The sequence below is a fragment of the Mizuhopecten yessoensis genome, unplaced genomic scaffold (assembly GCF_002113885.1).
Source record: "Mizuhopecten yessoensis strain PY_sf001 unplaced genomic scaffold, ASM211388v2 scaffold9615, whole genome shotgun sequence".
Classification (NCBI taxonomy): Eukaryota; Metazoa; Mollusca; class Bivalvia; order Pectinida; family Pectinidae; genus Mizuhopecten; species Mizuhopecten yessoensis.
Window position 1 is genome coordinate 204,592 of NW_018408136.1, and position 18,521 is coordinate 223,112.

At 39.6% G+C, this 18,521-nt stretch overlaps 1 protein-coding gene across 1 annotated transcript; it reads left to right on the top strand.

Annotated features, from left to right (window-relative positions):
• Positions 1-1,230: 1,230 nt before the first annotated feature.
• LOC110458475 lies at positions 1,231-16,253 on the top strand. Its single transcript, XM_021510191.1, has 5 exons — positions 1,231-1,425; positions 4,944-5,491; positions 6,249-6,282; positions 8,378-8,444; positions 14,567-16,253. Coding segments are annotated over exons 1-5 (804 nt in total). The 5' UTR covers positions 1,231-1,271; the 3' UTR covers positions 14,568-16,253.
• The last annotated feature ends 2,268 nt before the right edge of the window (positions 16,254-18,521 follow it).

Consider the following 18,521-nt stretch of genomic DNA (forward strand, 5'->3'; position numbering starts at 1 on the left):
AGACTGAGCATTTGATGAAGTTTGACATCAATGTAACTGACTGGGCAATTGATGAAGTTTGACATCAGTTTAACAGACTAAGCATTTGATGAAGTTTGACATCAGTTTAAAAGACCGGGCATTTGATTAAGTTTGACATCAGTGAAACAGACTGTACAAATGATGAAGTTTGACATCAGTGTAACAGACCAGGCATTTGATAAAGTTTGACATCAGTGTAACAGACTGGGCATTGGATGAAGTTTGACATCAGTATAACAGACCGGGCATTTGATGATGCTTAACATCAGTGTTAAAGGAGAGGAAAAATACACGGCCAGACCGGGGTTCGAACCTTGGACCCTCCGAGCTCTAGATGGATGCTCTACCAATTGAGCTATCTGGTTGTTGACGAACGACCTAGTCCAGTTCCGCTACATTCCTCCCTCCTTTAACAAAGTCTTCTACCCCGAAGACACACTAGACCCTATACCACCTTCTGTGGGTATAATTCGTTGGGCGCCAAATGTAACAGGAGAGGAAAAATGCACCGCCAGATTCGGGTTCGAACCAGGGACCCTCCGAAATCTAGACGGATGCTCTACCAACTGAGCTATCTGGTCACCAACGTTCAACCCAGACCAGTTCCGTTACATCAGTATAATAAACTGGACAAATGATGAAGTTTGACATCAGTTTAAAAGACCGGGCATTAGATGAAGCTTAAATTGACATCAGTGTAACAGACTGGGAATTTGATGAAGTTTGACATCAGTGTAACAGACCAGGCAGTTGATGACGTTTGACATCAATGTAACGGACCAGGAATTTGATAAAGTTTAATTGACAGACTGGGCATTTGATGAAGTTTGACATCAGTGTACCAGACCGGGCATTTGATGAAATTTGACATCAGTATAACAGAGCAGGCATTTGATGAAGTTTGACATCAGTGTAACATACCGGGCATTTGACTAAGTTTGACATAAGCACAACGAAGACTGAGCGTTGCATGAAGTTTGACATCAGTGTAAAAGACCGGGCATTTGATGAGATTGACATCAGTATAACACACAAGGCATATGCTGAAGTTTGATATCAAGGTGATCTAAAACGATTAAAACCAAAGATTTTAAAATAATCGTCTGCATCAGATTTCGTTTAATTACAGGAAAAACTATTTTTGATCAAAACGAAAGTAGAAAATCTTGGCCACATAAGTGTTTGCACCAGGAGGTAAACTGTCTGTGATAAGCGTCTGTTAGATTACGAAAAACGTCGATTTCCACAAAATGGAGGTTGATGCACGTAAGGCTTGTCTCTGTCATGACATGAAATGGCGAGCCAAGTTCCACTTTATAACAAACAGGTTACATGGGAAGCTACAGCTGGAAGATCTGAAAAGAATTCCCAGAATAATTTGCGCGTGTAAGATTGATACTACAGGTAAGCTTATAAGTGTATCGGGATTTATCGTTTATTGTCCGATATTACTAGGAACACCTTAGGTCCAAATATAGCTGTAAAAAATGCTCAGGTCCCTGTGGTTTGGTCCACTCGTATGATAAGATTCGCTGTTAGAAATGTTTTGTTATAAATTTGATTATATAAAAGTAAATCAAACGTATTTTAATTAATTTTCCAACCATTGTCACAAGAGCATGTGTAAGGATTAAGGAAGCTCCATCTTTACCAGCACAATTCGTTGAAACTTTCACATAATGGTTATGTACTCCTATAATATAAGAGGCCGCTGGTTGGCCTTTTGTCTATCGGATATGGTTTTGCCGACAGTTGCGACGCTGCGCCTGTCAAAAGTATCTCGCTGTGTATACCAACACTGTTGGAGTAAATGGTTATGCTTGCAACTATGTATAGGTGATTTTATGAAAATCTTAGCGTTCAAATAGACTGCAGATTTTTTGAGGAAAAATACTCAAAAGGTTGAATGTTAGTCAATTTAATATTTTCCATTTTTTTTTGGTATGTGGCATTGTTCGTAACTATCACAACAATAAAAAAGGAAATAGTGGTTATAAAGCACCTGACATTCTGCTACCACTAGCCCTTCACCACTGGGTCGTGGGATCGAGACCTATGTAGGGCAGTCGCCAGGTACTGGCCGTTGGCGGTGGTTTTTTCTCCAGGAACTCCAGCTTTCCTGCACTATCAAATCCTGGCATGTCCTTAAATGACCATAGCTGTTAATAGGACATAAAACTCAGACAAACAAACCAAACAAGCTAAAAGCAGACAGGACATATAGTTTCATACAAAAAGAGTGAAAAATTGAACAATATATACAGATTTTACAATCACTTTGATCCTGATATTAGAGTTGTTTTCCTTGAAAAAAATCAGAACTTTTTGCAGAGGGATAAAATTTATGCAATGACAGTTATCTCTTTTTGCAAACATGTTAATCATAATGATCTAAATTAGTTAAAATTATTACATCAAAATTTTCAATTGTTTTGTTATGGAACCAAATTCCTCTCGATCATGTACAGTTTGGACATCATTCAACAGCTCGCTAGTGCATGGTATATCTACATGTCCGGTAACCCGAGTGACTATCGCATGGTATGCCGTTCTCACATGCACTCACTCATGCAGGATCTTGATATTTTACAAAACAATATTTTCACATAGTGCACTGCATATGAAAAAACAATTTACTAGGCAGAGCATAACTTCCTTGACAGCAAGAATCGTAACGACCTCGAGCTAGTGTATAGGTGTAAGCATGTGATACATACATGTGAGGTCAGTACACATAACACACCAGTCTGCATTCCATTGTGAGATCAGTACACATAACACACCAGTCTGTATTTCATTGTGAGGTCAGTACACATAACACACCAGTCTGTATTCCATTGTGAGGTCAGTACACATAACACACCAGTCTGTATTCCATTGTGAGGTCAGTACACATAACACACCAGTCTGTATTCCATTGTGAGGTCAGTACACATAACACACCAGTCTGTATTCCATTGTGAGGTCAGTACACATAACACACCAGTCTGTATTCCATTGTGAGGTCAGTACACATAACACACCAGTCTGTATTCCATTGTGAGGTCAGTACACATAACACACCAGTCTGTATTCCATTGTGAGGTCAGTACACATAACACACCAGTCTGTATTCCATTGTGAGGTCAGTACACATAACACACCAGTCTGTATTCCATTGTGAGGTCAGTACACATAACACACCAGTCTGTATTCCATTGTGAGGTCAGTACACATAACACACCAGTCTGTATTCCATTGTGAGGTCAGTACACATAACACACCAGTCTGTATTCCATTGTGAGGTCAGTACACATAACACACCAGTCTGTATTCCATTGTGAGGTCAGTACACATAACACACCAGTCTGTATTCCATTGTGAGGTCAGTACACATAACACACCAGTCTGTATTCCATTGTGAGGTCAGTACACATAACACACCAGTCTGTATTCCATTGTGAGGTCAGTACACATAACACACCAGTCTGTATTCCATTGTGAGGTCAGTACACATAACACACCAGTCTGTATTCCATTGTGAGGTCAGTACACATAACACACCAGTCTGTATTCCATTGTGAGGTCAGTACACATAACACACCAGTCTGTATTCCATTGTGAGGTCAGTACACATAACACACCAGTCTGTATTCCATTGTGAGGTCAGTACACATAACACACCAGTCTGTATTCCATTGTGAGGTCAGTACACATAACACACCAGTCTGTATTCCATTGTGAGGTCAGTACACATAACACACCAGTCTGTATTCCATTGTGAGGTCAGTACACATAACACACCAGTCTGTATTCCATTGTGAGGTCAGTACACATAACACACCAGTCTGTATTCCATTGTGAGGTCAGTACACATAACACACCAGTCTGTATTCCATTGTGAGGTCAGTACACATAACACACCAGTCTGTATTCCATTGTGAGGTCAGTACACATAACACACCAGTCTGTATTCCATTGTGAGGTCAGTACACATAACACACCAGTCTGTATTCCATTGTGAGGTCAGTACACATAACACACCAGTCTGTATTCCATTGTGAGGTCAGTACACATAACACACCAGTCTGTATTCCATTGTGAGGTCAGTACACATAACACACCAGTCTGTATTCCATTGTGAGGTCAGTACACATAACACACCAGTCTGTATTCCATTGTGAGGTCAGTACACATAACACACCAGTCTGTATTCCATTGTGAGGTCAGTACACATAACACACCAGTCTGTATTCCATTGTGAGGTCAGTACACATAACACACCAGTCTGTATTCCATTGTGAGGTCAGTACACATAACACACCAGTCTGTATTCCATTGTGAGGTCAGTACACACAACACACCAGTCTGCATTCCATGCGCTTCATATATGACCTTCTTAAAGTCATCTTGTCTCATGTCGGTGTCTTCCCGTGAGTCCATTTATGTCTTTGTATTGGAATCTTTATTTCTTAAGTACGTGTGATCAAACATTTCCCGGTGAAGTGTTGATATCGGTTGTTGACATATATCATCGTCACGCACATGTACTATTGTCTACCAAGTGTAACTATAATTTACACTACGGCATTTAGACGACGACATGAACATACGACAAGAATAATATGTGTATTACGAAGGGTGGGAAGTCCTTAAATAGAATGATCTCTTGTTATTGTAAATTCTTGACAAAATTTAATTATAAATTCATTATTAACAAATTACAGAAGTACTCGGAAGACATTCACTTATTTGAAAACATCTAGATTTGTTTCATAAATTTCATGTAAAATCATAATGATAATTCATTTTAACATCCTGTATTAGCTGAAAGTCCTATTCCATACTACTTTAAACATTAGCTGGTATATTTGTTTTTTCTTTTGAGATTTCAAGGCAAAGATTTTATCAATAATCTGTCCTGACTTTCGCAAATATTGCAGGTCAAGTCGACAGCAAAGAAGAAAACATACATAAAGTTTTAGCTGAAAGGTGGGCAGCGATTTCAACAGAAGACATAACAGCAGCAAAATCCTATTTTGACCACTTCATAGCAGAGCAGGACCCTTGTGAGGAATTCCATGGATTTCTTAAAACTTTCCGAGACCGACTGATACAGGTAAAGTTGTTAGATGACAGCCAGTCGAGCGCCAGCAGGTTCCTCTATATCCTACAGCAACTCCTACAGAGCAACCGCTGTAGCCTCCTGGAGCCCATCTCTACAAACCCTCAAACAAGGAAAATACACAAGGAGGTCATAGTCCTGTCGGCACTGCGTCAGAAAGACATCGGAAACTTTATTGGGAGGAAAGGTGTGAGGCTGCGAAAGATGGCTGCAAAAGGGTCAAAGATTGATATAATATTCAATACTGGTACCAAAAATGTGGAGGCACACATCGTCTGCTCAGAGTCGGGGATGCATGCTCTCAAGGAAAAGCTGGAAAAGGAGGCAATAGAAATACGTAAAAACAGGGATACACATGAAGTAGCGGTATGTTATCTGTTAGATCACAAGAGTTCTGTCATCTCAACAAGATACTTTTTTGTTGTGTAAGATAGGATACGTAATATCGACCAATGGTGATCTTGATTGATTGTTACATAATACAGCTGATTAAAAAGAGTTGTTAATATGTTTAAGGAAATCTCACAAAATTCTTAAATTGTTGTGAATCAGCAGCACATATTTGTCTCTGGCATACCTGGAGTAATACTGTGACAATTTTTTTTTCTATAGGCAGGTGTTTCTAAGTGAAACATGGTTGATTTAAGGGTAACAAATAATCATGTTTCCCTAATGCAAGAGTGATGAGCATTTGATAATACTGAAATACCCGGTAGAACAGTGACACCATTGTTATCAGCATGGTCACTCTGATTTAAGGGGTGATTACTTGTTTGATTTTGATAGAGAATTGGGGAAATATGATTTTGGAAATTTAAATGGGAAAGGGGAACATTTTGTGTTAAAGTTTTGTGATATATCCAGTCAGATGGTTGTTATATAGGTGATACAATGCTATACATTTATCAGCCTTGTATGAGGAAAGGATTGAAATCTGTTAGTCAGTCATGTTCCTCAAGGGCGAAGACAATATGCATCTTATTTATAACATTTATAAGAAAAGAAAATTATAACAAGATTATCAACAGTTTATAAGTTAGGAAAAGTCTGTCACTTAAGGGAAAAGATATGATCATATATGGAACAAACTGAGCGAGCACAATTTCTTTACTTTCAATTCCAGGTGGAAAAATATCGTCGAGACAAAGAGGAGATGGGTAAGTGGTATTTTACCTTGGATACTGTGTTATCATTTTATAGACAGACATGGGTTGTTTACCTATGATACCTCATCTCATATCATTTAGTTTTAAATAAAGTGGAAAAAAATAGAACATTAATCTGGTATAACTGTTATTTTCTACAGTTTATATCAGTAATTTGTACCATGATGACCATTTTGTGATTTTAGCTCACTTGCCCTTATGTCAGCCATGGTGCGGCATCAGTCGTCCATCTGTCCGGCGTCAACTTTTTACTTTAAACAACTTCTTTCCAGTAACCGAAAGGCCTAGGATGATGATATTTGGCCAGTAGCATGCTGGAATCAAGGGCTACTAAGTTTGTTCGAAATTAATGACCTTCATCCATTTTCAAGGTCAAAGGGGTCAAATATGTTAAAATCTTTGAACAACTTCTTCTGAATAACCAAAAGGCCTAGGGTGATGATATTTGGCCAGTAACATGCTGGGATGAAGGGCTACCAACTTTGTTCAAACAAATGACCTTCACCCATTTTCAAGGTCACAGGGGTCAAATATGTTTAAAACCTGTAAACAACTTCTTCTGAGTACCCATAGGCCAAGAGGTATAGGATAATGATCAAATATGTTTAAATCTGTAAATGACTTGTTCTGAATATTCAAAAGGTTCAGGGTAATGATATTTGGCCAGAAGTATGCTTTGACGGAAGGCTATAAACTCTGTTCAAATTAATGTCCTTGTTTGACTTTCAAGGTCACAGGCATCATATGTTTAAATCATTTAATAGATTCTAATGAATCGAACACAGATATTTTGCCTTTAGCTGAACATTAGTCCACTTTTAAGATTACAAGTGTGAGATTAATACCAGGTGAGCGATTCAGGCCTATTGGTCCTCTTGTTGTATAAAACCAGGAACAAAGGCATTAATTAAGCATTTGCCTTTCAGATATAGAAATCAAGCTATTCATATAAAATCCTTTTTTCTAAGAGATTTGGGTAGACATGAACTATTACAATGGTTTCCCAATGAATACCAGCTATATTTCACAAGTATTGCAGAAAAACTTTTTTTTCACAAGTTCAAAGCACATATCAAGATATTGGTATATTCTGCCATACAAGTGAAATATATGATATTCAACAGGCCATTAAATGTTTGTCAACAGGCCATTAAATGTTTGTCAACAGGCCATTAAATGTTTGTCTTATTACATTTTAATACTATTTTCAATGACATAAATATAACTGATTTTAAACCGTTTGGGATTTTATAGCGTAGTCATTGGTGCCATACTCTAAATGTGAATGTAATGCTATGTATTATACCATCGTAATAGTATTGTAAAATGAGTGTAAAAATGTATATCACAGTGTATGATGAGTGTCAGTGTATGAGCAGTGCGTTATATTGTCTATTATAATAAGGTATGATAGTACGTATGAACAGTGTAATATTGTGTTTATCATTGTATAAGGAGTGTAATAGTTTCCACTATATTATTATACGCTAGCATAGTAAGATGAGTGCTTTACGGTCAACCATATCATTGTTATATTGTACTTTATAATGACCTCTTGTTGCGCACAATAGTGTGCCTGAGTGATAATAAAAATCTCTAATCTCACCATGCTTGACAGCATGGCTGTGCACACTTTTGACCGGGTTATGTGACACAATTCTACCATTTTCTGTTATCGTTTGGTAAGATTTTGATGACATGTTTGCAGTTGTGTATTCAGATAAACACTTTAGTATAATAAGCAAAGATGTACCAAAAAAGCCACTTATTCGACCATCACTTTATCTCTGTTTGAACAGGAAATCTTTGAATGAAGTAAATAATAAGTACAGTTTTGATTGGTTAATCAAAATTGATATTTTCACACTGTGTGGAAAGTATTGTTTATGAAATTGATGGAGTTTGATAACTCACTGGTAATAAAATATACAGTACTCTTTTTCTTTCCCTGTCAGGGTTAGGGTAATAGCTGTAAAAGTTTTACCTGCAGGACTATAGTATATATAATATACTGAATATGTTATTTCTCTGCTAAGGATAGTTATTTCTTGATAATGAATTTAAACTTTCTGCTATGTCTTTACAGCCAGAAATGAAAACAGAGAGGATAGTGATGCAGAAGAAGACGGGGACAATACCTCAGTTAAACAATGGTAGGTAATAGGACGGGGACGATACCTCAGATGTCTTTACAGCCAGAAATGAAAACAGAGAGGATAGTGATGAAGAAGAAGACGGGGACAATACCTCAGTTAAACAATGGTAGGTAATAGGATGGGACAATACCTCAGTTAAACAATGGTAGGGAATAGGACGGGGACGATACCTCAGTTAAACAATGGTTGGTAATAGGAGCAGAACGATACCTCAGTTAAACAATGGTAGGTAATAGGAGCAGACAATACCTCAGTTAAACCATGGTAGGTAATAGGATGGGACGATACCATAGTTTAACAATGGTAAGTAATAGGATGGGACGATACCACAGTTAAACAATGGTAGGTAATAGGACGGGGACGATACCTCAGTTAAACAATGGTAGGTAATAGGATGGGACGATACCATAGTTTAACAATGGTAAGTAATAGGATGGGACGATACCACAGTTAAACAATGGTAGGTAATAGGAGCAGACAATACCTCAGTTAAACAATGGAAGGTAATAGGACGGGGACGATACCTCAGTTAAACAATGGTTGGTAATAGGAGCAGAACGATACCTCAGTTAAACAATGGTAGGTAAAAGGACAGGGACGATACCTCAGTTAAACTATTGTAGGTAATAGGACGGGAACAATACCTCATTTAAACAATGGTAGGTAATAGGATGGGGACGATACCTCAGTTAAACAATTTAAACAATGGTAGGTAATAGGATGGGGACGATACCACGGTTAAACAATGGTAGGTAATAGGATGGGGACGATACCTCAGTTAAACAATGGTAGATAATAGGATGGGGACGATACCTCGGTCAAACAATGGTAGGTAATAGGATGGGGACGATACCTCGGTTAAACAATGGTACGTAATAGGACGGGGAAGATACCTCAGTTAAACAATGGTAGGTAATAGGATGGGGACGATACCTCAGTTAAACAATGGTAGGTAATAGGATGGGGACTATACCTCAGTTAAACAATGGTACGTAATAGGACGGGGAAGATACCTCAGTTAAACAATGGTAGATAATAGAACGGGGACGTTAACTCAGGTAAACAATGGTAGCTAATAGGACGGGGACGATACCTCAGTTAAACAATGGTAGGTAATAGGATGGGGACGATACCTCAGTTAAACAATGGTAGGTAATAGGATGGGGACGATACCTCAGTTAAAGAATGGTAGGTAATAGGATGGGACGATACCATAGTTAAACAATGGTAGGTAATAGGATGGGACGATACCACAGTTAAACAATGGTAGGTAATAGGAGCAGACAATGCCTCAGTTAAACAATGGTAGGTAATAGGACGGGGACAATACCACTGTTAAACAATGTTAGGTAATAGGACGGGGACGATACCTCAGTTAAACAATGGTAGGAAATAGGACGGGGACGATACCTCAGTTAAACAATGGGAGATAATAGGATGGGGACGATACCTCAGTTAAACAATGGAAGGTAATAGGATGGGACGATACCTCAGTTAAACAATGGCAGGTAATAGGATGGGACGATACCTCAGTTAAACAATGGCAGGTAATAGGATGGGACGATACCTCAGTTAAACAATGGTAGGTAACAGGAGCAGACAATACCTCAGTTAAACAATGGTAGATAATAGGACGGGGACGATACCTCAGTTAAACAATGGGAGATAATAGGATGGGGACGATACCTCAGTTAAACAATGGCAGGTAATAGGATGGGACGATACCTCAGTTAAACAATGGTAGGTAATAGGATAGGGACGATACCTTAGTTAAACAATGTTAGGGAATAGGACGGGGACGATACCTCAGTTAAACAATGGGAGATAATAGGATGGGGACGATACCTCAGTTAAACAAAGATAATAGGATGGGGACGATACCTCAGTTAAACAAAGATAATAGGATGGGGACGATACCTCAGTTAAACAATGGCAGGTAATAGGATGGGACGATACCTCAGTTAAACAATGGTAGGTAACAGGAGCAGACAATACCTCAGTTAAACAATGGTAGGTAATAGGAGCAGACAATACCTCAGTTAAACAATGGTAGGTAATAGGATAGGGACGATACCTTAGTTAAACAATGGTAGGTAATAGGACGGGGACGATACCTCAGTTAAACAATGGTTGGTAATAGCATGGGGACGATACCTCAGTTAAACAATGGTAGGTAATAGGATGGGACGATACCTCAGTTAAACAATGGTAGGTAATAGGATGGGGACTATACCTCAGTTAAACAATGGTACATAATAGGACGGGGAAGATACCTCTGTTAAACAATGGTAGGTAATAGAACGGGGACGATACCTCAGGTAAAAGGTAATAGGAGCAGACAATACCTCAGTTAAACAATGGAAGGTAATAGGATGGGACGATACCTCAGTTAAACAATGGTAGGTAATTGGATGGGGACTATACCTCAGTTAAACAATGGTACATAATAGGAAGGGGAAGATACCTCTGTTAAACAATGGTAGGTAACAATGGTAAGTAATAGGATGGGACGATACCACAGTTAAACAATGGTAGGTAATATGAGCAGACAATCCCTCAGTTAAACAATGGTAGGTAATAGGACGGGGACGATGCCTCAGTTAAACAATGGTAGGTAATAGGATGGGACGTTACCTCAGTTAAACAATGGTAGGTAATAGGATGGGGACAATACCTATAGGATGGGACGATACCATAGTTAAACAATGGTAGGTAATAGGATGGGACGATACGACAGTTAAACAATGGTAGGTAATAGGAGCAGACAATGCCTCAGTTAAACAATGGTAGGTAATAGGACGGGGACGATGCCTCAGTTAAACAATGGTAGGTAATAGGATGGGACAATACCTCAGTTAAACAATGGTAGGTAATAGGAGCAGAACGATACCTCAGTTAAACAATGGTAGGTAATAGGACAGAGACGATACCTCAGTTAAACTATTGTAGGTAATAGGACGGGAACGATACCTCAGTTAAACAATGGTAGGTAATAGGATGGGGACTATGCCTCAGTTAAACAATGGTACGTAATAAGACGGGGAAGATACCTCGTTTAAACAAGGGTAGGTAATAGGATGGGGACGATTCCACGGTTAAACAATGGTAGGTAATAGGATGGGGACGATACCTAAGTTAAACAATGGTAGGTAATAGGATGGGGACGATCCCTCAGTTAAACAAAGGCAGGTAATAGGATGGGGACGATACCTCAGTTCAACAATGGTAGGTAATAGGATGGGGACGATACCTAAGTTAAACAATGGTAGGTAATAGGATGGGGACTATACCTCAGTTAAACAATGGTACGTAATAAGACGGGGAAGATACCTCGGTTAAACAAGGGTAGGTAATAGGATGGGGACGATTCCACGGTTAAACAATGGTAGGTAATAGGATGGGGACGATACCTCAGTTAAACAATGGTAGGTAATAGGATGGGGACGATACCATAGTTAAACAATGGTAGGTAATAGGATGGGACGATACCTCAGTATAACAATGGTAGGTAATAGGATGGGGACGATACCTCAGTTAAACAATCGTAGATAATAGGATGCGGAAGATACCTCAGTTAAACAATGGTAGGGAATAGGATGGGACGATACCTCAGTTAAACAATGGTAGTTAATAGGATGGGGACGATACCTCAGTTATACCTCAGTTAAACAATGGTAGGTAATAGGAGCAGAACGATACCTCAGTTAAACAATGGTTGGTAATAGGAGCAGAACGATACCTCAGTTAAACAATGGTTGGTAATAGGACGGGGACGATACCTCAGTTAAACAATGGTACGTAATAGGACGGGGAAGATACCTCTGTTAAACAATGGTAGGTAATAGAACGGGGGCGATACCTCAGGTAAACAATGGTAGCTAATAGGATGGGGACGATACCTCAGTTTAACAATGGTAGGTAATAGGATAGGGACGTTACCTCAGTGAAACAATGGTAGGTAATAGGATGGGGACGTTACCTCAGTTAAAGAATGGTAGGGAATAGGATGGGACGATACCATAGTTAAACAATGGTAGGTAATAGGATGGGGCAATACCTCAGTTAAACAATGGGAGGTAATAGGATGGGGACAATACCTCAGTTAAACAATGGTAGGTAATAGGAGCAGAACGATACCTCAGTTAAACAATAGTAGGAAATAGGACAGGGACGATACCTCAGTTAAACAATGTAATAGGATGGGGACGATACCTCAGTTAAAGAATGGTAGGTAATAGGATGGGGACTATACCTCAGTTAAACAATGGTACGTAATAGGACGGGTAAGATACCTCTGTTAAACAATGGTAGGTAATAGAACGGGGGCGATACCTCAGGTAAACAATGGTAGCTAATAGGATGGGGACGATACCTCAGTTATACCTCAGTTAAACAATGGTAGGTAATAGGAGCAGAACGATACCTCAGTTAAACAATGGTAGGAAATAGGACAGGGACGATACCTCAGTTAAACAATGGTAGGTAATAGGACAGAGACGATACCTCAGTTAAACAATGGTAGGTAATAGGATGGGGCAATACCTCAGTTAAACAATGGTAGGTAATAGGATGGGGACAATACCTCAGTTAAACAATGGCAGGAAATAGGATGGGGACGATACCTCAGTTAAACAATGGTAGGAAACAGGATGGGGACGATACCTCAGTTAAACAATGGTAGGTAATAGGAGCAGAACGATACCTCAGTTAAACAATGGAAGGTAATAGGATGGGACAATACCTCAGTTAAACAATGGTAGGGAATAGGATGGGGACGATACCTCAGTTAAACAATGGAAGGTAATAGGATGGGACAATACCTCAGTTAAACAATGGTAGGTAATGGGATGGGGACGATACCACGGTTAAACAATGGTAGGTAATAGGATGGGGACAATACCTCAGTTAAACAATGGTAGGTAATAGGATGGGGACGATACCTCAGTTAAACAATGGTAGGAAACAGGATGGGGACGATACCTCAGTTAAACAATGGTAGGTATGTTAGTGAACATCTCAGAGTGTTGTGATTGAAGATAGATGGCACTGACTTAACCTGTTGGTGAACATCTCAGAGTGTTGTGATTGAAGATAGATGGCAGTGACTATACCTGTTAGTGAACATCTCAGAGTGTTGTGATTGAAGATAGGTGGCAGTGACTAAACTTGTTAGTGAACATCTCAGAGTGTTGTGATTGAAGATAGATGGCACTGATCATACCTGTTAGTGAACATCTCAGAGTGTTGTGATTGAAGATAGGTGGCAGTGACTAAACTTGTTAGTGAACATCTCAGAGTGTTGTGGTTGAAGATAGATGGCACTGATTATACCTGTTAGTGAACATCTCAGGGTGTTGTGGTTGAAGATAGATGGGACTGACTAAACCTGTTGGTGAACATCTCAGAGGGTTGTGATTGAAGATAGATGGCACTGACTAAACCTGTTAGTGAACATCTCAGAGTGTTGTGCCATGTCCACAAGTTATCTCCCTTCATAGGTTGTAAGTTTATTTGTTACAACGTATTGTGTACTACAATGAACTTATCTTGTGGTGCTTCATCCATTGTCTTCATATTTTGCCATCAATCAACATTGTATTAAACGGTATCTCCTAAACTCTATGGACCTGGTTTTAAACCAATTTTGATGCTAGAATCTTAGCAAGTGGGGATGAAAAGTCATCAAAAAGTTATATCTCTTCCAAAAATTATTGGGCAGGTTTCAACTAAATTACAGTGCATGCATCTTAGTATATGCGGATCAAAAGTTATACAAATTAAGGTACAACATTCTTGGAGACTCAGATTTCTACCTTTAAAAATCTATATTTCTAAAATAGCCAGGTGAGTAATTAAAAACTTTTTGGCCTATTGTAATCTCATGTCTGTATGAAATTTGAAATGGTCACCAAATATCAACTTAGTGGAAACATTTCATCTTTTTGACACATAACAAAAGAAACAATTAAACGATACATGCCCAATAGGCCTCTTGTTATTATAACCATGTGGAAACTTGTAATGCTTATATGTCAGCATTTTGCTGCTACAGAGATTGTGTAAAAATAGAGTAATCACTGTTATAAACTTATCTTGTTTTGTTTTTGTTAATATTTCAGATGCAAACTGTTCCACCAAAGAATTGTTGAAGATTTGACCAGATGAGAAGTTGATGCTGATCAAGAAAATGTTTAAACATATATGTATATTGTTATCATGGATACTTGCACTTTTTTGAAATCAGGTTCCAAATGAGAGTGCCTCTTTGAGTTTTCTGTGTGATAGCTACTGCTAGGAGATCCCGGTACACCTACACTGTGACTGATAAATCATTCTGAAAGCACTGTTTATAATTTAGATCTGACAGGAGTGGACTCTGACAGATCCCATTGTCAGACAAAGATCTGTGTGAATCAGATATTAAATCACTGGAGATGTTGACTATTGAAAATGAAATTGTCTTCCTGGTGAGAGGACATCTTTATCACAAAAACGTGAACTTAACCATTGTTGCAGCATTCTTATGATGATACTTGTATGTAGTCACTAATCTACTTACCATACAGAAACATTAAAAGTCACACATGTTGAACATGTGACATCAACACTTCAGAGCTATTTTTTGTGACAATCATTAGTATGACAACAGTACAAGGAAGATAGATACATAAATAATTAACATATTGAATACAGTTATTAGATAACATGTAATAAATCATGAAATACATGTATCAGATTAAATACCAATTACTTAAGAGCCCTATCAACTAGCTCTCCAGACACTACTGGTACATGACAAGTGTACAGTAACAGCACAGATGTATATTAAATAAAACAAACTTAGCTTGAGTGATTAAAATATTCGGATGATTCATTAAAAATATATACAATCTGATCTAGCAAAGCAATACGAACTGAAATTAGTAACGAGACATAAAAAAGAATACAGAAACTAACACTTGAACTTTCCCGCGTCTGTTAAAGTTTGGTTTGTGCCACATGGTGCATGGTATTACCCTACTCTATAGATGTGAAGGAGTCCTGTGTAATAGTGTGTATTCAGGGATAGATTGGGTTCTTACTATGGAGGATACATGACCTCAAACCAGGGTCTCAAAATAACATATATATAATAAAACACAGTGTAACTAGATTATTTGTGTGTGTTGGGAATTACTAACCCTTAAAGTTGGTCAAATTTAGAAGAAAAATGTATAAAAGTCACGGGAATCGGGCAGAACTTCAACACAAAATAGATACAAAATTGATCTGTCGGAAACCTTTTTGAGATTATTATCTTAAATTGTACAGGTCTGCATCCATGTGAAGTTAAATAAATTGAAGATCAGTTTCAGATATACATTTTGGCTGATGTCACTGCATTTTTAAAAAGAAAGGGGCAACAGCTACCCCCCCTCCCCCACAAAAAAAAGGAAAAATGCTGGATATATGCAGTGTGATAATAGAAAATTAAAAAACATCAAAACAAAAAGGAGCCCATTCATACAGAGTAGTCTGGCTTCACCTAAGGTATAATTGTAAATAATGTTAGAGTGCAAACTCACATAAAGAGTTTTAAAAACATACAAAATGGACATGAACAGATTTTGGATTTATGATTGGTACTTGTACCATGTTTCTGTGACAAGAACATACTGCTGAAATATGGCACGTCATAGACGTATCATTATCTAATTTTGTTAAGATATTAACACATTTGAGATTCAAGCCAAATTGAATGAATATACTAATAAATATTTTTTTATGAAAATTTGCTGAAGATGTGAATAAATATATTTCACTACATTTTAAATGTTTGTCATACTGTACACTGGCAGTGAGGTATGTCTAGGATGGCCGGTGAGGTATGTCTAGGATGACTGGTAAGGTGTCATGTCTAGGATGGCTGGTGAGGTATGTCTAGGATGGCCGGTGAGGTATGTCTGGGATGACTGGTAAGGTGTCATGTCTAGGATGGCTGGGGAGGTATGTCTAGGATGGCTGGTGGGGGATCATGTCTAGGATGGCTGGGGAGATATGTCTAGGATGACTGGTGAGATATGTCTAGGATGACTGGGGAGATATGTCTAGGATGGCTGGTGAGGGGTCATGTCTAGGATGGCTGGTGAGGTATGTCTAGGGTGGCTGGTGAGGTGTCATGTCTAGGATGGCTGGGGAGGTATGTCTAGGATGGCTGGGGAGGGATCATGTCTAGGATGGCTGGGGAGATATGTCTAGGATGACTGGTGAGATATGTCTAGGATGACTGGTGAGGTATCATGTCTAGGATGACTGGTGAGGTATGTCTAGGATGGCTGGTGAGGGATCATGTCTAGGATGGCTGGTGAGGGATCATGTCTAGGATGGCTGGTGAGGTATCATTTCTAGGATGGCTGGGGAGGTATGTCTAGGATGGCTGGGGAGGGATCATGTCTAGGATGGCTGGGGAGATATGTCTAGGATGACTGGTGAGATATGTCTAGGATGACTGGTGAGATATGTCTAGGATGACTGGGGAGATATGTCTAGGATGGCTGGTGAGGGGTCATGTCTAGGATGGCTGGTGAGGTATGTCTAGGAAGGCTGGTGAGGTATCATGTCTAGGATGACTGGTGAGGGTATCATGTCTAGGATGACTGGTGAGGTATCATATCTAGGATGGCTGGTGAGGTATGTCTAGGATGGCCGGTGAGGTATGTCTAGGATGGCTGGTGGGGGATCATGTCTAGGATGGCTGGGGAGATATGTCTAGGATGACTGGTGAGATATGTCTAGGATGGCTGGGGAGGTGTCATGTCTAAGATGACTGGTGAGGTGTCATGTCTAGGATGACTGGTGAGATATGTCTAGGATGGCTGGTGAGGTGTCATGTCTAAGATGACTGGTGAGGTGTCATGTCTAGGATGACTGGTGAGATATGTCTAGGATGACTGGTGAGGTATCATGTCTAGGATGGCTGGTGAGATATGTCTAGGATGACTGGTGAGATATGTCTAGGATGACTGGTGAGATATGTCTAGGATGGCTGGTGAGGTGTCATGTCTAGGATGACTGGTGGGGTATGTCTAGGATGACTGGTGAGGTATCATGTCTAGGATGACTGGTGAGGTGTCATGTCTAGGATGGCTGGTGAGGTATGTCTAGGATGACTGGTGAGGTATCATGTCTAGGATGGCTGGTGAGTTATGTCTAGGATGATGGTGAGGTATCATGTCTAGGATGACTGGTGAGGTGTCATGTCTAGGATGACTGGTGAGTTATCATGTCTAGGATGGCTGGTGAGGTATCATGTCTAGTATGACTGGTGGGGTATGTCTAGGATGACTGGTGAGGTATCATGTCTAGGATGACTGGTGAGGGGTCATGTCTAGGATGACTGGCGAGTTATCATGTCTAGGATGGCTGGTGAGGTATGTCTAGGATGACTTGTGAGGTATCATGTCTAGGATGGCTGGTGAGGTGTCATGGCTTGTATGGCTGGTGAGGTATTTCTAGGATGACTTGTGAGGTATCATGTCTAGGATGGCTGGTGAGATATGTCTAGGATGGCTTGTGAGGTATCATATCTAGGATGGCTGGTGAGGTATCATGTCTAGTATGGCTGGTGAGGTATCATGTCTAGGAAGACTGGTGAGGTATGTCTAGGATGACTGGTGAGGTGTCATGTCTAGGATGCCTGGTGAGGTATCATGTCTAGGATGGCTGGTGAGCTATCATGTCTAGTATGGCTGGTGAGGTATCATGTCTAGGAAGACTGGTGAGGTATGTCTAGGATGACTGGTGAGGTATGTCTAGGATGGCTGGTGAGGTGTGTCTAGGATGGCTGGTGAGGTATCATGTCTAGGATGGCTGGTGAGGTATCATGTCTAGTATGGCTGGTGAGGTATCATGTCTAGGATGACTGGTGAGGTATGTCTAGGATGACTGGTGAGGTGTCATGTCTAGGATGCCTGGTGAGGTATCATGTCTAGGATGGCTGGTGACGTATCATATTTAGGATGGCTGGTGAGGTATGTCTAGGATGGCTGGTGAGGGATCATATCTAGGATGGCTGGTGAGGGATCATGTCTAGGA